The 27,828-nt window shown below is 41.0% G+C and overlaps 1 protein-coding gene across 2 annotated transcripts; it reads left to right on the top strand.

Annotated features, from left to right (window-relative positions):
• Nucleotides 1–22,080: 22,080 nt before the first annotated feature.
• On the top strand, nt 22,081–27,747 carry LOC309707044 (uncharacterized protein). Of its 2 annotated transcripts, XM_082534128.1 has the most exons (3): nt 22,081–24,257; nt 24,421–25,857; nt 26,314–27,747. In XM_082534128.1, exons 2-3 carry the CDS (start codon nt 24,480–24,482, stop codon nt 26,826–26,828), a joined length of 1,893 nt encoding a protein of 630 aa, XP_082390254.1. In that variant the 5' UTR covers nt 22,081–24,257; nt 24,421–24,479; the 3' UTR covers nt 26,829–27,747. The 2 variants fall into 2 exon arrangements, with proteins under 2 accessions (XP_082390254.1, XP_082390253.1); XM_082534127.1 differs by having other exon boundaries at nt 22,081–25,857.
• Nucleotides 27,748–27,828: the final 81 nt, after the last annotated feature.

A 27,828-nucleotide genomic window follows, 5' to 3' on the forward strand; every position in this document is an offset into this window, starting at 1 on the left:
TTGTATCATTGAGGGGTAGAAATTCATATTACTCAGAATGCACAAATGAATCTTAAATTTTAAATAATAAAACATTTGAATAGTAACAGATATATAAAATATCATGTGATGCATGAATTAAAATGCAACAATTTGTGAAATACAAATGAAATGTACCAGACTACTGAATAATTCTGAAACTCATATCTACCTGGATATGAGTTTCAGTTTTTCCAGTTTTAAAATGTGAAAAAGCTGACATTTTGAGTGGTGTAGTGCATCGATCCTTCCGAGCTTTAGAAGGATCGATGCACCATCACCAGGAGGCAGCGTCAAAAATATGAACAGCAACTTATTTGTGGGGTATTATTGTCTGTGTTTGCATTATTGGTGGTCCTTTAGCTTGAAGAAGTCAAGACAGAAAAAACTGAATGTTAAAAACTGTCTCCTGCAGCTTGTCTCTACTTTTAATGTTGCTTTTTTTGGTCTTTGGTGTTATTTTTTCCACCTTCACACTTTCTTGAACCATTTCCTGTTTAAACCCACTTTTCTGCCATCTCTATGTGCAGCACCATCACTGCACGTTGTTGTTTTTCTTAAGAGGACCACATGGAAACACATCTTTATGTGTTGCATATGAACAACCATCCACTCTGTGGAGCCAGATACCTGTCCAAATACAACCACAGTACCATCACCTCATATTGCCTATCACAGCAGATACAACAGTTTTAAGCCAAGATGAGTCCAATAATTTTCTTACACTTTCTTTGGTGTGACTGTTAGACAAGTTGTGTTTTACATTGTTGTTTGGTTAGGTCGGGAAACCACAATGTCTTTGTTTGAAATAAAATTACTCGGTTTGGCACTTAAATTATTTTGTTAGATTTATGCAACCAAAGCATCTTAATGAGCCTTTAGTATTATAATAACTATACTAGTATAACTTATTGGTATGGGGGGAAAGTACCTGGTTAGGGATAGACAATAAAACTACTACTAGTTTAAGTTTGGTTGTAAAATGCTTTCAATTTGAAAATCTAATTTATGCATCTTTTTGTTTCAGATTATTATTTTATAATATGTAATTATAATCAGTGACATTCTAGCACATCTGGTTCATGGCCAGATTAGTTAAAAATACATTCTTTTGTGAATCCTGTAAACCACATATGTCGAACTCCAGGCCTCGAGGGCTGGTGTCCTGCAGGTTTTAGACGTGTCCTTGATCCAACACAGCTGATTTAAATGGCGAAATGACCTCCTCAACATGTCTTGAAGTTCTGCAGAGGCCTGGTAATGACCTAATCATTTGATTCAGGTGTGTTGACCCAGGGTGAGATCTAAAACCTGCAGGACACCGGCCCTCGAGGCCTGGAGTCTGACACCCCTGCTGTAAACCAAGGATCCCTATTCCAAGTAATCCCATCATCATGCTCTAATTTTTTATATTTTCTCTACAAGCAGAAAGATAAATGGTCAAGCTTAACTTTAAGGCTCTCACTTTAAGCTTAGATCTTGAAGGCTTCTTGCCAGTTCTTCAACTAACAGCAGAACTTTGGCTGATGGATTTTGGTATTTTGACAAAAATTGATGCTTTGCCCACAGTGCGGGCCGTCTCTTGGCTATGTTTCAGCTCCAGTCAGGTTTTCTCTGAATGACTGATCAACCATGAAACTTACCACTTATGCTGGTATGGAGTGAAAAGGTGTTAAACTGACAGAATCATAATAACATGTGTCTGATCTGATGTTGTATATCTGCTTTTTCTGCCGTTTCAGTCTTTTTTATTTTTTATTTTTTTTTTTTTTAAAATGAGTTTTCAACTTTTAATAGAGATGCTACACAGGTTTCAAGAAAATCCTTGACAATGTTTTTTTACATTTTCCACAAAACTGAAATGACTGTGATTTAGGTTCCAGCTCTTGGCTGCCATCAGTTCTGGTTTGTACTAAGCCGTTCCACTTGGTGTCAGCCAAAGAAACATTGGAAAGCAGACAGCCTCTTTTATGGCACCCTACCATTAGCAAAAATGTCATAACAAAGACTTAAACTCAACCTCACAGCCAGGTTCTTTTTGTTTAATACACTTCTCTCTGATTGTTAAAGAACATTATGAGGAGAAATATAAAAAGGTTGCATTCAGGTTACGGGCAAACAAAATCCATTGACTGAAAAATGCAAATAGCACTTTACAGGTCAGGGTTTGTTCTGAAAACGCTCATGTGAAGCCATGATGATAATAGAAGACGTCAGTTTAAATAGAGTAAATTACTCTGCAAAATATTGAGTTGTTCCTTTAAAGGCTTACATATACTCACGCATTCACTAGCACACACAGACACACACATTTGAACAAAAACACATGCACATGAACACACACCAAATGTGCCTCAATGAGGAGATACAGTTATGTCCGGTTCTGTTTTTTCTCCTGCTAATGAAAGGAAGCCTTCTAAGAAAAGACTAAAGGCTGTTTTATTTTATGCCTTAATTTAATTGAATCTGTACTTCTGATTATTTATTTTTGGAATTAAGAACATATATTCTTTAACCTCTGGGTGGTCTTGGGTCGATTTGTGCCATTTTTCATTGTTCATTTACACGCCATTTGCACTGTGTTGGGCAGGAATGGCAGGCAGCTGTTTTTGGCAAACAGGCACTGAAACACCCACAATATTCCAGTAGAAAGACATGTTTAGAGGCAAGTGGGTAAACAAAGTCAGCTAGCGGCTAAAGAGACAGATTCCTTCCTCAGGATGTTGGACTGCGTACTTAGACTATCATTCATAAAAGACGCAAGACTGAGCCTGAGTATCCACTGAGTCTCCGGCTTGTATCATTGAGGGGTAGAAATTCATATTACTCAGAATGCACAAATGAATCTTAAATTTTAAATAATAAAACATTTGAATAGTAACAGATATATAAAATATCATGTGATGCATGAATTAAAATGCAACAATTTGTGAAATACAAATGAAATGTACCAGACTACTGAATAATTCTGAAACTCATATCTACCTGGATATGAGTTTCAGTTTTTCCAGTTTTAAAATGTGAAAAAGCTGACATTTTGAGTGGTGTAGTGCATCGATCCTTCCGAGCTTTAGAAGGATCGATGCACCATCACCAGGAGGCAGCGTCAAAAATATGAACAGCAACTTATTTGTGGGGTATTATTGTCTGTGTTTGCATTATTAGTGGTCCTTTAGCTTGAAGAAGTCAAGACAGAAAAAACTGAATGTTAAAAACTGTCTCCTGCAGCTTGTCTCTACTTTTAATGTTGCTTTTTTTGGTCTTTGGTGTTATTTTTTCCACCTTCACACTTTCTTGAACCATTTCCTGTTTAAACCCACTTTTCTGCCATCTCTATGTGCAGCACCATCACTGCACGTTGTTGTTTTTCTTAAGAGGACCACATGGAAACACATCTTTATGTGTTGCATATGAACAACCATCCACTCTGTGGAGCCAGATACCTGTCCAAATACAACCACAGTACCATCACCTCATATTGCCTATCACAGCAGATACAACAGTTTTAAGCCAAGATGAGTCCAATAATTTTCTTACACTTTCTTTGGTGTGACTGTTAGACAAGTTGTGTTTTACATTGTTGTTTGGTTAGGTCGGGAAACCACAATGTCTTTGTTTGAAATAAAATTACTCGGTTTGGCACTTAAATTATTTTGTTAGATTTATGCAACCAAAGCATCTTAATGAGCCTTTAGTATTATAATAACTATACTAGTATAACTTATTGGTATGGGGGGAAAGTACCTGGTTAGGGATAGACAATAAAACTACTACTAGTTTAAGTTTGGTTGTAAAATGCTTTCAATTTGAAAATCTAATTTATGCATCTTTTTGTTTCAGATTATTATTTTATAATATGTAATTATAATCAGTGACATTCTAGCACATCTGGTTCATGGCCAGATTAGTTAAAAATACATTCTTTTGTGAATCCTGTAAACCACATATGTCGAACTCCAGGCCTCGAGGGCTGGTGTCCTGCAGGTTTTAGACGTGTCCTTGATCCAACACAGCTGATTTAAATGGCGAAATGACCTCCTCAACATGTCTTGAAGTTCTGCAGAGGCCTGGTAATGACCTAATCATTTGATTCAGGTGTGTTGACCCAGGGTGAGATCTAAAACCTGCAGGACACCGGCCCTCGAGGCCTGGAGTCTGACACCCCTGCTGTAAACCAAGGATCCCTATTCCAAGTATCCCATCATCATGCTCTAATTTTTTATATTTTCTCTACAAGCAGAAAGATAAATGGTCAAGCTGAACTTTAAGGCTCTCACTTTAAGCTTAGATCTTGAAGGCTTCTTGCCAGTTCTTCAACTAACAGCAGAACTTTGGCTGATGGATTTTGGTATTTTGACAAAAATTGATGCTTTGCCCACAGTGCGGGCCGTCTCTTGGCTATGTTTCAGCTCCAGTCAGGTTTTCTCTGAATGACTGATCAACCATGAAACTTACCACTTATGCTGGTATGGAGTGAAAAGGTGTTAAACTGACAGAATCATAATAACATGTGTCTGATCTGATGTTGTATATCTGCTTTTTCTGCCGTTTCAGTCTTTTTTATTTTTTATTTTTTTTATTTTTTTAAGATGAGTTTTCAACTTTTAATAGAGATGCTACACAGGTTTCAAGAAAATCCTTGACAATGTTTTTTTACATTTTCCACAAAACTGAAATGACTGTGATTTAGGTTCCAGCTCTTGGCTGCCATCAGTTCTGGTTTGTACTAAGCCGTTCCACTTGGTGTCAGCCAAAAAAACATTGGAAAGCAGACAGCCTCTTTTATGGCACCCTACCATTAGCAAAAATGTCATAACAAAGACTTAAACTCAACCTCACAGCCAGGTTCTTTTTGTTTAATACACTTCTCTCTGATTGTTAAAGAACATTATGAGGAGAAATATAAAAAGGTTGCATTCAGGTTACGGGCAAACAAAATCCATTGACTGAAAAATGCAAATAGCACTTTACAGGTCAGGGTTTGTTCTGAAAACGCTCATGTGAAGCCATGATGATAATAGAAGACGTCAGTTTAAATAGAGTAAATTACTCTGCAAAATATTGAGTTGTTCCTTTAAAGGCTTACATATACTCACGCATTCACTAGCACACACAGACACACACATTTGAACAAAAACACATGCACATGAACACACACCAAATGTGCCTCAATGAGGAGATACAGTTATGTCCGGTTCTGTTTTTTCTCCTGCTAATGAAAGGAAGCCTTCTAAGAAAAGACTAAAGGCTGTTTTATTTTATGCCTTAATTTAATTGAATCTGTACTTCTGATTATTTATTTTTGGAATTAAGAACATATATTCTTTAACCTCTGGGTGGTCTTGGGTCGATTTGTGCCATTTTTCATTGTTCATTTACACGCCATTTGCACTGTGTTGGGCAGGAATGGCAGGCAGCTGTTTTTGGCAAACAGGCACTGAAACACCCACAATATTCCAGTAGAAAGACATGTTTAGAGGCAAGTGGGTAAACAAAGTCAGCTAGCGGCTAAAGAGACAGATTCCTTCCTCAGGATGTTGGACTGCGTACTTAGACTATCATTCATAAAAGACGCAAGACTGAGCCTGAGTATCCACTGAGTCTCCGGCTTGTATCATTGAGGGGTAGAAATTCATATTACTCAGAATGCACAAATGAATCTTAAATTTTAAATAATAAAACATTTGAATAGTAACAGATATATAAAATATCATGTGATGCATGAATTAAAATGCAACAATTTGTGAAATACAAATGAAATGTACCAGACTACTGAATAATTCTGAAACTCATATCTACCTGGATATGAGTTTCAGTTTTTCCAGTTTTAAAATGTGAAAAAGCTGACATTTTGAGTGGTGTAGTGCATCGATCCTTCCGAGCTTTAGAAGGATCGATGCACCATCACCAGGAGGCAGCGTCAAAAATATGAACAGCAACTTATTTGTGGGGTATTATTGTCTGTGTTTGCATTATTGGTGGTCCTTTAGCTTGAAGAAGTCAAGACAGAAAAAACTGAATGTTAAAAACTGTCTCCTGCAGCTTGTCTCTACTTTTAATGTTGCTTTTTTTGGTCTTTGGTGTTATTTTTTCCACCTTCACACTTTCTTGAACCATTTCCTGTTTAAACCCACTTTTCTGCCATCTCTATGTGCAGCACCATCACTGCACGTTGTTGTTTTTCTTAAGAGGACCACATGGAAACACATCTTTATGTGTTGCATATGAACAACCATCCACTCTGTGGAGCCAGATACCTGTCCAAATACAACCACAGTACCATCACCTCATATTGCCTATCACAGCAGATACAACAGTTTTAAGCCAAGATGAGTCCAATAATTTTTTTACACTTTCTTTGGTGTGACTGTTAGACAAGTTGTGTTTTACATTGTTGTTTGGTTAGGTCGGGAAACCACAATGTCTTTGTTTGAAATAAAATTACTCGGTTTGGCACTTAAATTATTTTGTTAGATTTATGCAACCAAAGCATCTTAATGAGCCTTTAGTATTATAATAACTATACTAGTATAACTTATTGGTATGGGGGAAAAGTACCTGGTTAGGGATAGACAATAAAACTACTACTAGTTTAAGTTTGGTTGTAAAATGCTTTCAATTTGAAAATCTAATTTATGCATCTTTTTGTTTCAGATTATTATTTTATAATATGTAATTATAATCAGTGACATTCTAGCACATCTGGTTCATGGCCAGATTAGTTAAAAATACATTCTTTTGTGAATCCTGTAAACCACATATGTCGAACTCCAGGCCTCGAGGGCTGGTGTCCTGCAGGTTTTAGACGTGTCCTTGATCCAACACAGCTGATTTAAATGGCGAAATGACCTCCTCAACATGTCTTGAAGTTCTGCAGAGGCCTGGTAATGACCTAATCATTTGATTCAGGTGTGTTGACCCAGGGTGAGATCTAAAACCTGCAGGACACCGGCCCTCGAGGCCTGGAGTCTGACACCCCTGCTGTAAACCAAGGATCCCTATTCCAAGTAATCCCATCATCATGCTCTAATTTTTTATATTTTCTCTACAAGCAGAAAGATAAATGGTCAAGCTTAACTTTAAGGCTCTCACTTTAAGCTTAGATCTTGAAGGCTTCTTGCCAGTTCTTCAACTAACAGCAGAACTTTGGCTGATGGATTTTGGTATTTTGACAAAAATTGATGCTTTGCCCACAGTGCGGGCCGTCTCTTGGCTATGTTTCAGCTCCAGTCAGGTTTTCTCTGAATGACTGATCAACCATGAAACTTACCACTTATGCTGGTATGGAGTGAAAAGGTGTTAAACTGACAGAATCATAATAACATGTGTCTGATCTGATGTTGTATATCTGCTTTTTCTGCCGTTTCAGTCTTTTTTATTTTTTATTTTTTTTATTTTTTTAAAATGAGTTTTCAACTTTTAATAGAGATGCTACACAGGTTTCAAGAAAATCCTTGACAATGTTTTTTTTACATTTTCCACAAAACTGAAATGACTGTGATTTAGGTTCCAGCTCTTGGCTGCCATCAGTTCTGGTTTGTACTAAGCCGTTCCACTTGGTGTCAGCCAAAAAAACATTGGAAAGCAGACAGCCTCTTTTATGGCACCCTACCATTAGCAAAAATGTCATAACAAAGACTTAAACTCAACCTCACAGCCAGGTTCTTTTTGTTTAATACACTTCTCTCTGATTGTTAAAGAACATTATGAGGAGAAATATAAAAAGGTTGCATTCAGGTTACGGGCAAACAAAATCCATTGACTGAAAAATGCAAATAGCACTTTACAGGTCAGGGTTTGTTCTGAAAACGCTCATGTGAAGCCATGATGATAATAGAAGACGTCAGTTTAAATAGAGTAAATTACTCTGCAAAATATTGAGTTGTTCCTTTAAAGGCTTACATATACTCACGCATTCACTAGCACACACAGACACACACATTTGAACAAAAACACATGCACATGAACACACACCAAATGTGCCTCAATGAGGAGATACAGTTATGTCCGGTTCTGTTTTTTCTCCTGCTAATGAAAGGAAGCCTTCTAAGAAAAGACTAAAGGCTGTTTTATTTTATGCCTTAATTTAATTGAATCTGTACTTCTGATTATTTATTTTTGGAATTAAGAACATATATTCTTTAACCTCTGGGTGGTCTTGGGTCGATTTGTGCCATTTTTCATTGTTCATTTACACGCCATTTGCACTGTGTTGGGCAGGAATGGCAGGCAGCTGTTTTTGGCAAACAGGCACTGAAACACCCACAATATTCCAGTAGAAAGACATGTTTAGAGGCAAGTGGGTAAACAAAGTCAGCTAGCGGCTAAAGAGACAGATTCCTTCCTCAGGATGTTGGACTGCGTACTTAGACTATCATTCATAAAAGACGCAAGACTGAGCCTGAGTATCCACTGAGTCTCCGGCTTGTATCATTGAGGGGTAGAAATTCATATTACTCAGAATGCACAAATGAATCTTAAATTTTAAATAATAAAACATTTGAATAGTAACAGATATATAAAATATCATGTGATGCATGAATTAAAATGCAACAATTTGTGAAATACAAATGAAATGTACCAGACTACTGAATAATTCTGAAACTCATATCTACCTGGATATGAGTTTCAGTTTTTCCAGTTTTAAAATGTGAAAAAGCTGACATTTTGAGTGGTGTAGTGCATCGATCCTTCCGAGCTTTAGAAGGATCGATGCACCATCACCAGGAGGCAGCGTCAAAAATATGAACAGCAACTTATTTGTGGGGTATTATTGTCTGTGTTTGCATTATTGGTGGTCCTTTAGCTTGAAGAAGTCAAGACAGAAAAAACTGAATGTTAAAAACTGTCTCCTGCAGCTTGTCTCTACTTTTAATGTTGCTTTTTTTGGTCTTTGGTGTTATTTTTTCCACCTTCACACTTTCTTGAACCATTTCCTGTTTAAACCCACTTTTCTGCCATCTCTATGTGCAGCACCATCACTGCACGTTGTTGTTTTTCTTAAGAGGACCACATGGAAACACATCTTTATGTGTTGCATATGAACAACCATCCACTCTGTGGAGCCAGATACCTGTCCAAATACAACCACAGTACCATCACCTCATATTGCCTATCACAGCAGATACAACAGTTTTAAGCCAAGATGAGTCCAATAATTTTCTTACACTTTCTTTGGTGTGACTGTTAGACAAGTTGTGTTTTACATTGTTGTTTGGTTAGGTCGGGAAACCACAATGTCTTTGTTTGAAATAAAATTACTCGGTTTGGCACTTAAATTATTTTGTTAGATTTATGCAACCAAAGCATCTTAATGAGCCTTTAGTATTATAATAACTATACTAGTATAACTTATTGGTATGGGGGGAAAGTACCTGGTTAGGGATAGACAATAAAACTACTACTAGTTTAAGTTTGGTTGTAAAATGCTTTCAATTTGAAAATCTAATTTATGCATCTTTTTGTTTCAGATTATTATTTTATAATATGTAATTATAATCAGTGACATTCTAGCACATCTGGTTCATGGCCAGATTAGTTAAAAATACATTCTTTTGTGAATCCTGTAAACCACATATGTCGAACTCCAGGCCTCGAGGGCTGGTGTCCTGCAGGTTTTAGACGTGTCCTTGATCCAACACAGCTGATTTAAATGGCGAAATGACCTCCTCAACATGTCTTGAAGTTCTGCAGAGGCCTGGTAATGACCTAATCATTTGATTCAGGTGTGTTGACCCAGGGTGAGATCTAAAACCTGCAGGACACCGGCCCTCGAGGCCTGGAGTCTGACACCCCTGCTGTAAACCAAGGATCCCTATTCCAAGTATCCCATCATCATGCTCTAATTTTTTATATTTTCTCTACAAGCAGAAAGATAAATGGTCAAGCTTAACTTTAAGGCTCTCACTTTAAGCTTAGATCTTGAAGGCTTCTTGCCAGTTCTTCAACTAACAGCAGAACTTTGGCTGATGGATTTTGGTATTTTGACAAAAATTGATGCTTTGCCCACAGTGCGGGCCGTCTCTTGGCTATGTTTCAGCTCCAGTCAGGTTTTCTCTGAATGACTGATCAACCATGAAACTTACCACTTATGCTGGTATGGAGTGAAAAGGTGTTAAACTGACAGAATCATAATAACATGTGTCTGATCTGATGTTGTATATCTGCTTTTTCTGCCGTTTCAGTCTTTTTTATTTTTTATTTTTTTTATTTTTTTAAAATGAGTTTTCAACTTTTAATAGAGATGCTACACAGGTTTCAAGAAAATCCTTGACAATGTTTTTTTACATTTTCCACAAAACTGAAATGACTGTGATTTAGGTTCCAGCTCTTGGCTGCCATCAGTTCTGGTTTGTACTAAGCCGTTCCACTTGGTGTCAGCCAAAAAAACATTGGAAAGCAGACAGCCTCTTTTATGGCACCCTACCATTAGCAAAAATGTCATAACAAAGACTTAAACTCAACCTCACAGCCAGGTTCTTTTTGTTTAATACACTTCTCTCTGATTGTTAAAGAACATTATGAGGAGAAATATAAAAAGGTTGCATTCAGGTTACGGGCAAACAAAATCCATTGACTGAAAAATGCAAATAGCACTTTACAGGTCAGGGTTTGTTCTGAAAACGCTCATGTGAAGCCATGATGATAATAGAAGACGTCAGTTTAAATAGAGTAAATTACTCTGCAAAATATTGAGTTGTTCCTTTAAAGGCTTACATATACTCACGCATTCACTAGCACACACAGACACACACATTTGAACAAAAACACATGCACATGAACACACACCAAATGTGCCTCAATGAGGAGATACAGTTATGTCCGGTTCTGTTTTTTCTCCTGCTAATGAAAGGAAGCCTTCTAAGAAAAGACTAAAGGCTGTTTTATTTTATGCCTTAATTTAATTGAATCTGTACTTCTGATTATTTATTTTTGGAATTAAGAACATATATTCTTTAACCTCTGGGTGGTCTTGGGTCGATTTGTGCCATTTTTCATTGTTCATTTACACGCCATTTGCACTGTGTTGAATGGAATATAGCGAAAGTCTGCAAAAAAAAGTTCGGTCACATTTACTGTTAAAATTTCAGTATGACTTCCGGAAATTAGCTTCAGTGGCTAAGCTACAGACAAACTTACACTATCGGTCCTAGTGGTCGATTTGTGCCCCATTGAAACCCATTATAAACGCTATTTTTCACGGCAAAAAAATTACGGTCAAATCGATCGTGATCGGTTATGTTTCCGTTTCCGTTTGCAGTACTGGCCTTAGAGTTGTAATTTTTTTATTTGTCCACCGGGTGGCGCCCTTGCTCCACATTTGACCCCGGGCTGGAAAACAGCGGGCTGCTTAAACAGACCTGCGGGAAACGAAGCCTCATTTCCGGCGTGCAGCAGCGGCTTCGCCCGCTGATCGGGCGGGACCATTTTCGGCCCCTAGGACCGTTTGAGGGTTTTTTTTTTTTTAATCAACAGGAAATGATGTATTTGTTGTGACGTGGTACCGGACGTGTGTGTTGGAAAAAGGGGTCCGACGCAACATGCCCCGGTCATCGTCGGGAGTTAACCCGGGAGGATGCACTGATTTCGGCCTAGAGGAGGAGCATTTGCCGCCTGGAGACCATTTTCTGGTCCTGAAAAAAAAAAAGAAAGGCGATCGAAATGAAGGTTGGTGCCAATCTTTAGTCCATCTAAAGGCCTAATTATAATAACAATCAAATATTACTTCAAATGTTTTTTTTAAAAAATATTTCGTTTTGTTTTGGGGGGCTAAAAAAAACGGTGCGCTCATGTAATTAAACTGCGATTAAAAGGGTTAAAACCCCCGAAATATAATTAAAACTTTACATGGATAGTTCAGGGAGAAGTAGTTTTAAAAGATTGGCTAATTTAAAGTGGAATAAAATATTAATATATAAATTTTTTATAGCACTTTTTTGGGCGTGGTCGATTTGTGGCTCTAGGTCCGATAGTGTATGCATTTTTCTAGGACCCCCCAGAGGTTAAAAATGCAATTTTAATATGGCACGTGAGCACAATAAAACTGTTTTTTGAGATATGTTGTATGTAGTTAACTTACAGTTTTGCAATTACAGTTGTGAACATGGAAACCAATGAGCAGTACAATTTGAAAGACCCATTTTTGTCTGTTATTTTATTCATTATTGCTCATTAATAAGATAAAAGTATTTCTTATCTGATTACTCGATGGAAAAAATAATATACTCAATCATTAAACTAATTAATATCTAGCAAAAGGAATGAATAATGACTTTGGTTATTTCATTTTGTGTTAGCTTAATGCTCTGGATAAGTCCTGAAGTTTGTCTTTTTAAAACTGTCTCTGATGTGCACGTGTGGGTATTTTTCACTTTATTAATGGCGACGCTTGGCAGGAATCAGTCCACCCTGCTGATCCCAAAATGTTTCTCCTAAAAGCATCGTATTCTACATCCTGCTATTTGATCTCCGCTGTGGTGACACATGAGTTTTCTCTACTGTGTAGCTGCCTTTTTATTGGAAACCGAGGACCTGGTAGTAAAGTGCAGCCTCTTGGCTGTTTGTTCATAGAGTCAAATTATACTTGCTGTATCATCAGTCATTTCTAGATTACCTGCCACTGCACTTCATGGCCCGTAACAGCTAAACCCTTTTCCAGTCATTTCTATATTGGTTTACTTTGTTCTTGAGCATTATTCCAACAGTGCTGTCTATAACTGTTGTTTCCGCCCTATAATCAAACCATTCCATCAGCCTTGTGCCCAGTGGATCTGGTTGATTTCGGCTCCATTTAAAAATACTCTTCATATTTAAAGCTAGTCTGAGAAACTCACAAACTTCTTTTGGTTCAGTTTGCAGGTTTGAAGCTTCCCTGCTGTTTAAGACACTTTGCAATTACAGGCTTGTTTGGAAAAAAAAAGGCTATTAAAGATTAAGGTAATGGTTTAAAAAAGTTACATTTACAATGTCAACCCCCCCCTCCCAATATATTGTTATACAAAACTAAGAATATGCCTTGTTTGTTTTTTTTCTTATGTGTATGTGTGCTGGAGTCAGCTGACACTGGGCAAAGGGCAGGGTTCACCCTGGATAAGCTCCTAGTCCATTATAGGTCACAGAGATAAAATAAATGACTAGAGATTATAGCAGGAAACTGGAGTATACATACAGAAACAGGGAGATCTCTAGCTGTGCATTCATGCTGTGACATATGAGCATTAATGTGCATTCACTGCTGTGGGGCATACAGCAGAAACAGAAACGGCAACCAGGGAAGGTCAGAAAGATGCAAAAAAAATGTTTTGCAAAAAATAAAAAATAAAAGAAAGGAAGAAATCATTAGGTGGCAAATACTTTTGTTTGGTTGGTTAACTCCTGATCATGTAGGAGACATTTGCAGACAGACAGAGATTTTTGTATTATAGTAAGACTAAATATTAAAAGTTCAATTTTCTTGCACAATTGTTAAGGCACAGAAGGATAAGAGTAATCCTTGTATATCAGTCATGTGATCCGATTATCATGATCACTTAATGTTGTAAAGCTAGACTCACAAGCCAAAGTATAATTTCAGAAAAAATGAAAATGATATATTTTGCTCAACAGACCGATTCAGTCGTGAGAATATGTGCTGCATTCAAGGAAAATTCAGAAATTAGAACCACAAATGCAGAACAAACAGTCTGTTTAAAAAAAAGAAAAAAAAAAGAAAAGAAATGTTGGCGCAAAAGGGACCAACAACAACAAAAAAGACAAACAGGAACAGACAAGCTGAACTTTGAAAAACAGTGTGAACAGAGCCCGCAACTTCACAGTGTGTTTCGACTTCAAGGTTAAACAAAGACAAAACATCTGCTGCTTTGTTTGGTGTGCTGAGGTCCAGAGTTACCTCAGGTCATTCAGCAACAACTACTTTTTGGACCAACTTCAAGCACAGCTGTTAGCCATCCTAACTCAACAATACATTATTTTAGTGGTGTGAAGAGCAGCTTAAGCAGGCGCTGGCAACCTATTAACTGAACGCTGTCAAAAAGGACCAGTTAAAGGAGACACCTCATTTTTTATTTAAAAGCTTATTTAAACTTTGACATCTGTGATGGATGCTAGACAAAACCAGAGAATGATATCAGCAGTGTTTGATAGTTTTTGAACCGTGTGACACTCTGGAGACTCGTCTCAGTGTTACTGCTTGGAACTCTGCTTTTGCAACTAGACTGTATCCTGACCTTTTACAAAGTCCAAAGCAGACAGCCGCGCTGCAGGAGCTGAGCCAAGCCTCCAATCCCTGCTGAAAAGGCTGTTCCTGTCACGGACCGCCGGGGCAGACCGTGTGGAGAGTGCGTGGAGGACTCAGGTGCAGACATGAGTGACACGGGAGTAAACTTTAAACAAAAGCGAGCCTTTTATTGTGGCTGGTAACGCAAGAGAAACAAACAAGAATAAGGGCAGCTCAAAAGCAATAACTAAACAGAAACCTAAACTGGGAATGAACTAAGGTAAGGCTATGAATACAACAGACCGGGCATGGAAACATGGAGGGTGGGAACACATACGACGCGACGCAGACTACATGAAACACAGAGACTAAATACACATGAGGAATGATCAGGGGAAGTGGCCACACATGGGAACGCAGCTGACACACATGAACTTAACGACAGGACAGGAGGAGTGAAACTGAATACACTGACAGTGAATGCAGGCCTTCAAAGTAAAACAGGAAACATGAGACATGAACCGGGGAGACGTAGTACAGGGGGAGGTGACATAACTGACAGCATGAACTTGACAGTACAAGACACACAGACATGAACACACGAAGGGCAAGGGAGACGTAATGCAAGGGTGGTATATACAGATGGCTGGACTAACTTAATGAACCTAAACAATCAATAAACATCAAAATAGACTAAACACAAAACACTGGGTCGCACGACCCAGGACCATGACAGTTCCCATTTGTACAAAATGAAACAGAAGCATTTACATGATTGTGCAAATCTTACTGAAATACAACATAATGAGTCGAACAATTAAATATGGTAAACAAATGAGAGATATAGCACTGTGCCCTCGTTTTGGTGTATTTGGGAGCAAGTCTCTCATAAGGACGGATCTGAGTAAAATCTTACATCAATGGAAGTAGCTGATGCATTACAACCATTATTTTAATGGCCAAGGTAAGAAAGGCTGAAAGACGACCACCACTGAACAAGACACACAAGCTGAAACATCAAGACTGGGCCAAGAAATATCTCAAGACTGGTTTTTCTAAGGTTTTATGGACTGATGAAATGAGAGTGAGTCTTGATGGGCCAGATGGATGGGCCCGTGGCTGGATTGGTAAAGGGCAGAGAGCTCCAGTCCGACTCAGACGCCAGCAAGGTGGAGGTGGAGTACTGGTTTGGGCTGGTATCATCAAAGATGAGCTTGTGGGGCCTTTTCGGGTTGAGGATGGAGTCAAGCTCAACTCCCAGTCCTACTGCCAGTTTCTGGAAGACACCTTCTTCAAGCAGTGGTACAGGAAGAAGTCTGCATCCTTCAAGAAAAACATGATTTTCATGCAGGACAATGCTCCATCACACGCGTCCAAGTACTCCACAGCGTGGCTGGCAAGAAAGGGTATAAAAGAAGAAAAACTAATGACATGGCCTCCTTGTTCACCTGATCTGAACCCCATTGAGAACCTGTGGTCCATCATCAAATGTGAGATTTACAAGGAGGGAAAACAGTACACCTCTCTGAACAGTGTCTGGGAGGCTGTGGTTGCTGCTGCACGCAATGTTGATGGTGAACAGATCAAAACACTGACAGAATCCATGGATGGCAGGCTTTTGAGTGTCCTTGCAAAGAAAGGTGGCTATATTGGTCGCTGATTTGTTTTTGTTTTGTTTTTGAATGTCAGAAATGTATATTTGTGAATGTGGAGATGTTATATTGGTGTCACTGGTAAAAATAAATAATTGAAATGGGTATATATTTGTTTTTTGTTAAGTTGCCTAATAATTATGCACAGTAATAGTCACCTGCACACACAGATATCCCCCTAAAATAGCTAAAACTAAAAACTACTTCCAAAAACATTCAGCTTTGATATTAATGAGTTTTTTGGGTTCATTGAGAACATGGTTGTTGTTCAATGATAAAATTATTCCTCAAAAATACAACTTGCCTAATTATTCTGCACTCCCTGTAAATAACAGAATGACTGCTGCATCATTAAGCCAGCAAAGGGTGCAGCGGAACAATGTGCAAACTATTCCTGATGAAAGTGCACAGGTCCATTTGGAAGTAGTCAGTGTGTGCATCAGTGTGCAATTTTCTCCATTTGAAAATGGCCACACAGTGGTGTGGATTTTGCCATATTCTCCTGTAGAATAAGGAGGGGATGTTTTTCTCATTATCATTTAATATTTTAATATGCCATTATTAGTTCCTTAGAAGTATATAACCAGCTTTGCATTAAGCATAAATTGAAGTTTTTGATCTTACATTATTCTTTGCATTACAGTGATGGTGATAACTTTAATTTGATCTTTCTTACAGGTACCGGAATAATAACATGATTTTCCATTGCAGATGTAATCATGATCATTCCATACACATTGCAGTTTGTTGCTCATTCTAGAGTTGTGCTCAAGGTAATTAAAGGTTAAAAGCTACAGCCAGTGCGAGTCTGGCTGATCTATGGAGGGCAAAGGCTTTGAGCTTGGAAGGCCGCACGCGCTTACACAGCACTTATAAGATGTCATTCTTGGTGATTTTGTGCTTAGTCATGTTTTAATATGTTTTAAGTAGAAGTAGCTGATCCAGCAATATTCATTTAATATTATATACTTGATTTGGAGCAATACACACTGATGGTCTTAATAAATGAAAGAGTCCTTGTAGTTGCCATGTTGTGTCTCAGCAGGGTACAGACGGTTCCAGGAGAAGGGGGGCAGTTAGCGTCTGCCCTCGGGAAGGAGACAATGTTATTCTTTGTGTTAAATAAAATTGTCAACATTGATTGTATTACACCTGTCACTACGCATGAGGGGGCGTTCTAATACCCTGATTTCATAAAACTATGGAAATGTGTTTTTTGAGATGAGATCTGAGACTGTCTGCATACAGTGTCCATCTCCCACGTGTGTGATCATTAAATCATCGTTTGACTCAACCCGACCGGACCAGTGTTGTTATTGTGGGTTTTTCCTCTGGTGTCCATCTCCAATATTTTTGAACCATAACATTTTGGTGGCTCGTCCTGTGGTATTGGGGTGGACGTGCGAGGTGTGGACGGTCTGAGGTTGTCGAGCGGACAGGCACGGACCAGGGATCTGATGTGAGTGAGCTTCCCGGGTGCATCTAAAAGGTAAGGCACTGCCTGTTGAGTTGATTCCCAAATTGTGCCAAATTGGGCTGCATTAAATTAAAAGTTTGCTCACTGACGTTGCTGGTGGGTGTCTGTTTTGATTTTGATGAGAATCACCGTGTGTTATGCAGTTAAAGTTGTTTAAGAGTATTTAATGAAGTTGAAGAAATATGAAACTGTTCCCAGAAGTAACAGAGAATGTTGGGTTTGAGTCCCTGGATATTGAGCTGAAGGCTCAGGTAGTTTGGTAGGGAAATTAGGACAGAAACTGTTCCCAGAAGTAACAGAGACTGGTTAATAGTTTTACAAATTAGGACAGAAACTGTTCCCAGAAGTAACAGAGACTGTTTAATTGGTCGTAAAAAAGTTATCTTTCTTCGGTGAGACCCGTTATGGTAAAATTTTTCAAAATCGGTTAGGTTAAAATTATTATAGGACGGCAGCCCAGAAGTCTGCTAAGAAGCACATAGCCCGGGGGTTACGCCCCCTCCTGGCCGTGGACGCGCGGTCTTGACCTGTCGGCGAACAGGGGTAGTTCAGTTTTGGTTTAACTGTGGGGTACAGGGCATCCCGAAATAAGCTAGGAGTTACCGAGACTCCTCATCGTTTGAAACGGTGTCATGTGCTTGTTTGGACAAAGTTAAATTGAGTTAGGGATTTAGAAGTTAGGTCAGAAACTGTTCCCAGAAGTAACAGATACTGTTTGATTGATTACAAAAAAGTGAAGCTTTCTTCGGTTGGACCCGTTAATTTAAATTTGTCGAAATTTGTTAGGTGCTGAATTTGTCAGGCCTGTCAGTGGTTGTAAATATAAGACGTCTTTGTGATATAAAATAGAATTCTATCTGAGCTTTGTGTGACCCTGTGTGTGATGAGAGCGCAGCTGCAGCGCTGAGAGCTATTTTTAGACGGTGTGAACATGCAAATGAGCGTGTGGCTGGGAGGAGAACAGAGCTTTTCACTTCCTGCCCAGAGTGTGTGTGAGCCTTATAAGCAGAAGGCTTTTTATTGCTGAAAGTTTGTAAATATGCTGCTGGTTTTGATGTTATAACAATGTAAATAGTTTTTGATTTAAAAAGAGTGGTTTAAATAATTTTCAGACACACCTTGCAAATGTGCTTATAATGAGTTGGCACTCGGCCTTTGAAGGTCAGAAGCTTCATTCGGCGTGACTGTCCGGATTGATAAAGTGTAATAAATGCTTTGAGTGCAGAGGGTTAAATGCAAACAAGCTTACAAACACATAGGTTATGATCAGAATAGGTCCCTAGAAGACTTTTGAATGTTTTAAACCAAGTGGGAACCACTAGAACGTTATTTGTTAATCACAGTTGATTTATGTAATGTAAAAATCATTTAAGACTGAGTAACTTCAGTTTTTGAGGAGCATAAGAGAGTGTTCCTAGATCAGAGTAAGCTGCTGTAAGTCAATTGAAAACAATTTAATTAAATCTTAAATATTTTATACTGATAACACAACTGATTTTAAGCCATATCTTTAAATAAGTAAAGTTCATGAAGTTTTCTGAGCTGCCATGACACAGAGAAAGTGGAGTGTTTCACCCTGAAAGGATGAAATGATGCTCTGCCTTTGTTGTCAAGTTCAAACATAGGCCTTAAATAAATATGAGCCACTAATAAGCGTGACATAATTAATAATTTCAAACAATAAAGCACATTGGGTGAGTGACCCAGATAACAATAATTTATGAGCACGCAATAAAGTGGACCTGTTAGAACCCCTTTTGACATTTGTCCCTTCAACAATAAATGATTATATTGTGTCCCATGCACTAAACAGTCCCATTTAATACTGTTAAATCGTTGTTTAAATAGAATAAGCAAACGTGCCTGTGCTTTATTTTGCAACCTGTAACATACAAATAGCAGAGGAAGACGGTCAATTGGAGGTGACCTGTAAATGTCACATAGTGACTGAGGAAGGTGTTTCACCTTATGAGATGACAGTGTGGTCCGTGATTGAGCTGCATGAGCTAAATGCCTATATACAACGTTGCCTATTTTTATTTCAAGGCTTAAAGGAGATGACTGAGCATGAAAATGATCCAAATTGGGAGCCCACAGAGGCCGCCCACTTTGCTCAGGCTATGATAGAGTCGGTACTAGACGGTTTTGATTTTGATATGCTTGCTTGGGAAATAATATAATTATCTGTGGAGATGTCTCCAAGCGATTAGTAGATTTAAAGGAGACAAATGTGTGCTTGAGAGTGCGTGGTTGAAATTGTGGGTGTGGGTGTGTGTTTGAAAGGCTTTGAAACATATATTTGATTTGAATAAAGCTAATCACAGTACTATGGTTTGGCATTGAAGTAGAGCGAGCTGTACAGCTAATTATTGAGGAGTTTGGATTTAATTGGTCCATTGCTCCCTCGCTCGGTAAACAACACAGTGAATTTGTTAGTTTGTGAGCAAACATGATATTGCTTTGGAGCAATTTTCTGTGAAAAATTTAAGGCTGTGTGAATGTATTCGAGCTGTGTTATTGTTTTGTGCCCCAAAGTTAACATGCAGTGTGTATGAGTTTATAACATTTATGTTACAGAGTGAAAAGTAGTTATTAAAAGTGAATAATAAAAGAGGCTTGGTTAAGTCTTGACACACTGCGTTGGCTGTGTGTCTTACCAAGCAGATCACAAGGAGACAGTGACCCTGGGAGGAGCGAAAGTATTTCTGAAAGCTAACAGGCAGACATTGCGGAGTGATCCAGAAGGAGGAGCCGTAAAACGTCACAAAAAAGGGAGGTAAGCTTGTGTTTTAGGATAATGGCTGACGGCCCGAACACGACACCTACTGGGCACAGAGGCTATAAGCCTCTAAAGGAGCAGCAGCAACAGTTAAAAAAAGCTATTCGCTTAGCTTCCCCTGGATCAACAAAGTTAGCTGAGAAGGAAGCCAAAGCAATGGAAGCTGAGCTAAACAAGTTTATTGCTTCCCAACAGAGAGGGCTGGATGACAAAATAGCCCTAAGTCTTGTGCTCAAAATAGAAGGAGAGAGATGTGAGCAGCAATTGGAACAACTGCAAGCCGAGGCAGAGAAACGTTCAATTAACTGGAAGATTAAACAACAAATCAAGAAACTACAGCAAACTCATGCAAAGTGTTGCAAGTGGATGTTCTTGTGGAATGGAGCATCTTCCTGGATGGAGGAGGAGGACACACCTGAAACAGAAGATATGGAAAGCATAATGGAGGCTTTGAAACAACTGAAAGACCAAAATAAGAAGCTGGAAAACCAAATGAAGAACTGGATTCCAAAACCAGGAGATGCTAACAAGTATCACAAAGCAGAGATTCTTCCTTGGGCCACATTAACATCTAATGCCGTAGGACGACAATATGTCATGCCTGTAATGACCCTCAGAGGAGGACAAGTTCAAGGCCCCGATGGACAGACGGCAGTGGTTGTGGGAGGAGTGGCTGATGTTGAATACACCAGAGCACCAAGGGTGTTTCATAATGAAGGGCCTATGACAGTTAAATGTCAGTCCCTGAATGGGGAAGGGAAAGAGATAACATCAGCCGCAGAGGAAGGCTTGCCTTTGCCTTCTAGTTCACATGAGAGAGGAGACAGGCCAAAAGCCGAAGCATCAAGAGAGAGCCTGCCAGACCAGACTGGAGAAGCGGATTGGACCCCAACAAACGAGGAAATGATTTCACCGGTGGAAAGGATGGCACAACCGGCTTTCATCGGACTGCCAACACCAGCAAGAGAAGAGCAGGCCCAAACCAAGTCAAAACACTCCAAAGCAATGGCCAAGTCAGACACATGGGCAGGAGAAGTATTCGGACGAATGCTTGAAGCCCCGCAAGGGCTACTGGAAGTATTAAATACACTGAAGACCGTAAAGGACAAAATGACCAAAAGCATGGCAGAAGAGGAGAGTGACAATGATTCATCTACCACAGAGGAGGAAGAAGATGACGAAGATAACGACAGAGGAGGAGTCGCGTCAGAACCAAGTATAGCCAGGAATCTTAGGTCAAGACAGGTGAAAAAAGAGCAGGGACAGAGGAGGCCTATTTTTAAGAGTTCAAAAGGCAAGGGAAAATTGGGACAGTGTAAAACTGTGACCAAAGCAGAAAAAGCTGCGGGTACTCATTATAATTTGCCTTTAGTGGCTGGTGCAAAAAATGAACCAGTGTACCGCGCATACAAAGTAAGAGATTTGGAGGCATTGGTTAAACAGCTTCCACCTATAACTGGGGGAGGAGCAAGGTGGTTGCGTGAATTAGGCAGACTAACAGAAGGAGAGGAGCTTGCGATTGGCGATTTTCGCGCCATTTCTGCGCGGTGTATGCTCGGTGGTGGGCTAGCAGATGTAGAGGCTATAGCTCGCACAACTCGCCATGCAAATGATTTGCCTTACCATGAAGTGCAATGTGCTTTGTCTGACGCAGTCCGTGAAAAGTACCCAACCCCTAATACAGGAGCCATACCTAAAATAATTTGGGACCCCCAAAACACACCTAGAGAGTTTTTAGAAAAAGCCAGAGATCAGTGGTTGTTAGAAACAGGTACCCATCCGGGTAGAGAAGGTGAGCATCGGGCATGGTTTCGCTCAGCGGTGCTGGCAGGGCTGCCAAACCAGGTCACAGAAGATCTACAGAAAAACCCAGATTTTGCCGTAGCAGATTCGGTGCAGTGGGAAAGACACGTCTCACATCGTTTGCAGTTGGAGCAGGACAGGGCGAACAAGCAGAAAAAAGAGTTGGAGGAGGCACAAGCGTCTCTACTCAAACTACAGTTGGTGGAGGCCAGAAACAAAGCCAGCGAAAATAAAAAAGAGGAAAAAGAAAAAACAGAAAAAATTATGATAGTTGCGACCCAGCCTGGTCCTGGGCCTGAATGGCCAGATAGTGGCCCGGGTCCATGCACTAATGACGGATGGCCCGCCAATGCACCAAGGCAGAACCAACCCACAGGGAATTGGGGAACCGGTGGATCGTACAGAGGGCGTGGTGGCTCAGCGGGGGGAGTACAAAGAGCTCGTGACACGGGGAATCTCAGCAGTGTGCCTTGGAATGTCTGTTGGAGGTGTGGAGCAGAGGGTCATTGGAACAGAAATTGCCCAGAACGTCGTCAGAACTATCAAAGAAGAGGCTACCAATCCCAGGCACGTGGAGCTCCGAGAGCAAGAGATGGCTCTAGGGGAGCATATCAGGCCCCAAACCCGAGTGCAGCACCAGCCACGCAGTATCCAGTGGCTGACTGGAGGGAGGACCAGTACTGAAGGGACCCGGAGGGACCAAACAGTATGGTGCTGGCAGATCCCATGCTGTTAATGACTATAGAAGGGACAGAATTGCCCTTCTTGGTAGACACTGGAGCAACATATTCAACCTTGAGAGTAGCACCAGACAGTGCAACGTTGTCCTGCCACACAGTGAACGTGGTGGGTTTTTCCGGGATCCCGACAACTCTGCCAGTGACTGACCCAGCTTTGACAAAGCTGGGCAAGCAGACTTTGAAACACAACTATGTGGTGTCATCGCAAGCGCCAGTGAATCTTATGGGCAGGGACCTGCTCGTGAAGTTGGGCGCCACAATCACATGTACAGCAGATGGATTATCTGTGACTCTGCCAGGGGGCCAGCATTTTCCGTGCCTGGGAACAAGTTCAAAGACTCAATATCTGCTTCAAGACTGTGAAAGAGCAAAAGTCAATATCTACTGGGGGAGACTAGTGAAAGAGGATGTTCTGAGGCAATTTCAGCTGTGGAGACCCTGGATAATGAGCTTGGCAGTTTACTCCCCTCCGCGCGACCCTTACCACGTTACCCTGTTTTATGATAAAGAGAATGACGACACCTATCGTGAATTATTTCAATCTGATCTTGAAGGTCAGACGTGGAATGTGCAAACACATGACATCTACATCGGACCAGAAGGTGTAGCCGCGGCTGTGAAATTAACTGATGAACAACTGCCTTGGTACAATGTGGAAGAAAATTCAACCCCTCACATTACATTGGCGGTCCACCAAGGTCATGGTGCAGGTGATCTAGGTCCAATGGTCAGGCGAGCACTGGACGACACAGGGTGGCAAAGAACCCAAATTCCTAACTTATCTTATGCTCCAAATTGTAAAACCTATCGCATAACTTGTGCCTGTGAGGATACAGTGATCTTGGAACATAAAGAAATTTCAAAAACACATGGTGAGGAGTGTGTAGATCATCCTCACGCAGTTGCTGGACTGTCGAATCTGCCTGACAGTCTATGGTCAAAAGGGCCCACGGATGTTGGCCTAGCTAAGTGTCCTCCTGTCTTGTTCCAGCTCAAGTCACACACACCAATCAATAGACCACAGTATAAACACAAGCCTGAAGCAGAGGCAGGAATTACAGAAACAATAGAAGGCCTGCTAAGGGCCGGGGTGTTAGAGCCCTCTCACTCACTGTGGAACACACCAATTCTACCAGTGGAGAAACATGGAACAGGAAAATACCGTATGGCACATGATTTGAGAGCCATTAATGAAATATTGCTCTCTACTACTGCACCGGTACCAAATCCGTACACAGCTTTATCAGCTATCACATGTGACCAAAAGTGGTTCACGTGCATTGACCTGGCAAATGCATTCTTTTGTCTTCCTCTGCATGAGTCACTCAGAGACATTTTTTCATTCACATACAGAGGCCAACAACTCAGATACACACGTTTGCCACAAGGCTTTGCACTTTCTCCAGGCATTTTCAATCAGGTGCTTAAAGAAGCCCTGTCGTCATGTAATTTGCCTAATGATTGTACATTAATACAATATGTTGATGATCTTCTCATTGCAGCCCCGTCAGCAGCGGATTGTACAGCGGCATCGTTCGTTGTGTTGAATAGGTTGGCGGAATGTGGCTTTAAAGTAAGTAAAGACAAGCTGCAGTTAGTTCGCCCTGAAGTGACCTTTTTGGGCCGGGTAATCGCACACAAATCAGTGGGTTTGATGAACACACACAGAGACCAAATTTTGACACACCCAAAACCGCGAACTGTGAGAGAAATGCTTTCTTTTCTTGGTTTAACAGGTTACAGCAGGCAGTTCATTCCGGATTATGCAGGCAAAACTGCCCCTTTAAGGGGCCTAATGAAGCAAGTTGGTGTTCGAAACTTTAAGGCTGAGTTGCCTTGGACGCCTGAAGCTGAAGCCGCATTTATTAGGGTAAAACAGGATTTGTCAAGGGCCTCAGATTTAGCCACACCCAATTATGATGAGCCATTCTATTTAGATGTTTCTGAAACAAACTCAATTGTAAATGGAGTGTTGTTTCAGAAAAAAGGGGGGGGTAGAGAAGTGCTCATGTATGTTAGTGTAAAACTACATCCAACAGAAGCAAAGCATCCTACATGCACACAACATGCAGCAGGGGTTGCTAGAATTATCCAAAAAACAGCACATGTAGTGAGAGAACACCCACTAAAAATACTCACTACACATAGCATAGTGGCATACGTAAATTCACAAGCATTTTGTATGTCACCACGGGCACAACAGAGACTGAGCAAAGTCTTAGAGGCCCCAAATTTGACATTCACACATGAAGGAATTAACATGGCAGATTTAATGGGTGTAGGGGAACCACATGACTGCGCCAAAAGAGCACAGATCGAGGAAAAGATTAGAGAGGACCTGAAGGCCGAACCCATACCGGGAGCTGAGGATTGGTTCACCGATGGATGTTGCCACCGAGACGAAGGAGGACTGAAAGCAGGGTATGCGGTGGTCTGCAGAGTAGAAGGAGATTATCAGGTCAGAGAGTCAGGAAGGATTGAGGGAAAGCAGTCGGCCCAGAGAGCTGAAGTGATAGCCTTAGCTCGAGCTTTGAGACTAGCCAAGAACAGGAGAGTGAACATCTACACCGATTCGGCATATGCGTTTGGAGCAGCGCATGTGGAGCTGCCTCAGTGGAAAAGAGCAGGATTCAGAACAGCAACCAATGCACCTATCTCCCACATACATGAAATGGAGGAACTGGAAAAGGCCTTGGCTGACCCAGAGGAGGTGAGCATTATAAAATGCAAAGCTCACTCTCAAGGAACCAGTATGGTGGAAAAAGGAAACCAGAGAGCAGACGAAGCCGCAAAGGAGGCCGCAGGCTACAAAGGACAGAGACAAATGATACAGGTAACATCAGAAGAAGAGATACCTGTTGACCTGATTGAGGAAGTTAAACGGGCCCAGGAGGAGGCATCCCCAGAGGAAAAGGGGGTGTGGAAAAACAAAGGAGCCTGGCAGGATGGACATTTGTGGAGGGGGCCAGACGGGCGCCCCGTGCTGACAGCCAAAATGGCAGAACAGAAGGTGGATGAAGCCCACGGACTTGCCCACGTGGGGAGAGCCCAGATGGAAAGAAATTTGTGTCATTGGTGGCATCCTGAGCTGCGAGGAATGATAAGGGAGAAGGCCAGGATGTGCTTAATCTGTGGGGCACACAATCCTAAGCCAGCAGTAAAACCGGAAGTGGGTAAGTTTCGGCCTCCTGAGAGGCCGGGAGAGGAGATTGTTATTGATTTCACTGATATGATTGATTCCGGGCCGGGCGGTGTAAGATATTTGCTAGTGTGTGTTGACGCTTTGACCGGCTGGCCAGAGGCCTGGGCTACAAAAAAGGAGGATGCTAAGACTGTCATTAAGTGTTTAATCAATTATTACATTCCCCGTCATGGGTTCCCGAAAAGAATTAGATCAGATAATGGAACCCATTTTAAAAATCAAGATTTGGAAAAAGTAGAAAAAATGTTGGGCGTCCAGCATAAATTTGGAACGGTCTATCATCCTCAGTCTCAGGGGAAAGTAGAAAGAATGAACCTAAATTTGAAAAACAAATTGGCAAAAATCTGCGCGCAAACAGGGCTAAATTGGGTCGCAGCCCTGCCGGTTGCGTTGATGACCATAAGATGTTCTGTTAATCAATCCACAGGTTTTACACCATACGAGCTGCAAACCGGGAGACAGTTTCCGGCACCTTGGACGGTGGGCTCGGGTGAACGGGACAAAAAGGGGAACCGGTCCCACGCAGACTACTGGAACGAGCTAAAGGCGCTAGTGTCCAGTTTCACGAAACAGGCGGCTTGTAAGGGGCCCACAGGAGAAGGAGAGGTCCCGGACGCGAAAACAGTGTGGCTGAGAGTCATCAAACGAAAGTGGAAGGAGCCCCGCTGGACTGGTCCATATGAGGTATCGGCTCGGACGGCGACAGCGGTCCAACTGAAGGGGAAAGGCGACACCTGGTATCACTGGACGCAGTGCGCAGCTGCGCACGAGGGCTTGGTGAGGAAGGATCAATCTCAACTCGACGCAGGTGAAATTGAGCGGCACAATAATCCCTCACACCTGTGCAACGGACCGACCGGTAGTCTACCCGGAAGGTCAAAGAAAGAGGAGCAGACAAGGAGGAGATCGCCGCGCCAACGAAAAGGAGCGGTACCACACTGAACACCTAAAACAAGAGAGAGGCTCTGATAAAGGGCTTTGAACTTTTTACTACACCATAACATTCACATACCACCATGCCATCACAACAATTAGACACTGGTGATGAAAAAAGAGTCTCAAAAGCCATCACAATGTTTAAAATTATTATGAGTTTGATGTTAACTATGTTGCTAATCATGGCTATTTGTTTTTTGATTTGTTTGTTGCAGACCGACCCGGGAAACCAGTCTGAGCACGGAGGCCATGCCAGTCCGGCGTTGTTTCATACACCAAGTACATCACGCGTGGTCCATAGTGATTTAAGGTTGCGGGCAAGAGTGAAGCGCGAGGTCTCTGGTAAAAAGGATGAGTGTCTCAGCACATATGGTGGTTTAGAATTAGATTATGTTATTGGCTCCACAACTTCCTTTACGTTTGATCTGTGTGATGTTGTTAATTGCAGGGACGTCGGCAGTGCTTGGAGGGGATACAATGGGTGGGTCTGTTGGGATTATTCAGTGAGTACGCACTGTGAGAGGGGAAATCGTCCTTATGACAGCTGGTGCCGTAATTGGGACCAGGTAAGGGGTTACACTGGGCAAAATTGGGAACCGTTAGAATCAGGATCAGAAAACGGGCTTAAACTACAGAGGGATTTTAGCCCCTCTGGAAACGCGTTAACTTTATCATTGGGGAATTGGCATCGCAAACAATCTATGTATTTAATTTTGGGGGTGGAAATAGCGGGGGTTGATCCAAAAGGGTTAATTAAAGTTAATTTCCTAGAAAAAACTAATCGTTCTGCTTTCTTTCCAGTGACTCCAAATAAGAATGTAGATAGGATTAATTATGTTCATTACAATGTACTGAGGCTCTCTAACCTGACCAGAGACGGATTGGAGGGGCTAGCGAAGCAGATGGGTCGGTAACCAAGGCTCTGGAGGGCCTAAAGAGCCTTTCTGATACTATGCATGATCACTCCGGTGTTGGTAATCCGTTAGAAGGCTGGCTGACCTCAGTG

The sequence above is a fragment of the Aulonocara stuartgranti genome, assembly GCF_965226115.1.
Source record: "Aulonocara stuartgranti genome assembly, chromosome: 5".
NCBI classification, from domain to species: domain Eukaryota; kingdom Metazoa; phylum Chordata; class Actinopteri; order Cichliformes; family Cichlidae; genus Aulonocara; species Aulonocara stuartgranti.

Excerpts from the sequence above, each read along its gene's own strand:
- LOC309707044 (XM_082534127.1), top strand. The coding sequence starts at position 22,653 with ATGGTGCTGGCAGATCCCATGCTGTTAATGACTATAGAAGGGACAGAA. Across the intron at positions 25,858-26,313 it reads AGCAGTAAAACCGGAAGTGG|GTTTTACACCATACGAGCTG; the intron begins GTAAGTTTCGGC and ends ATCAATCCACAG.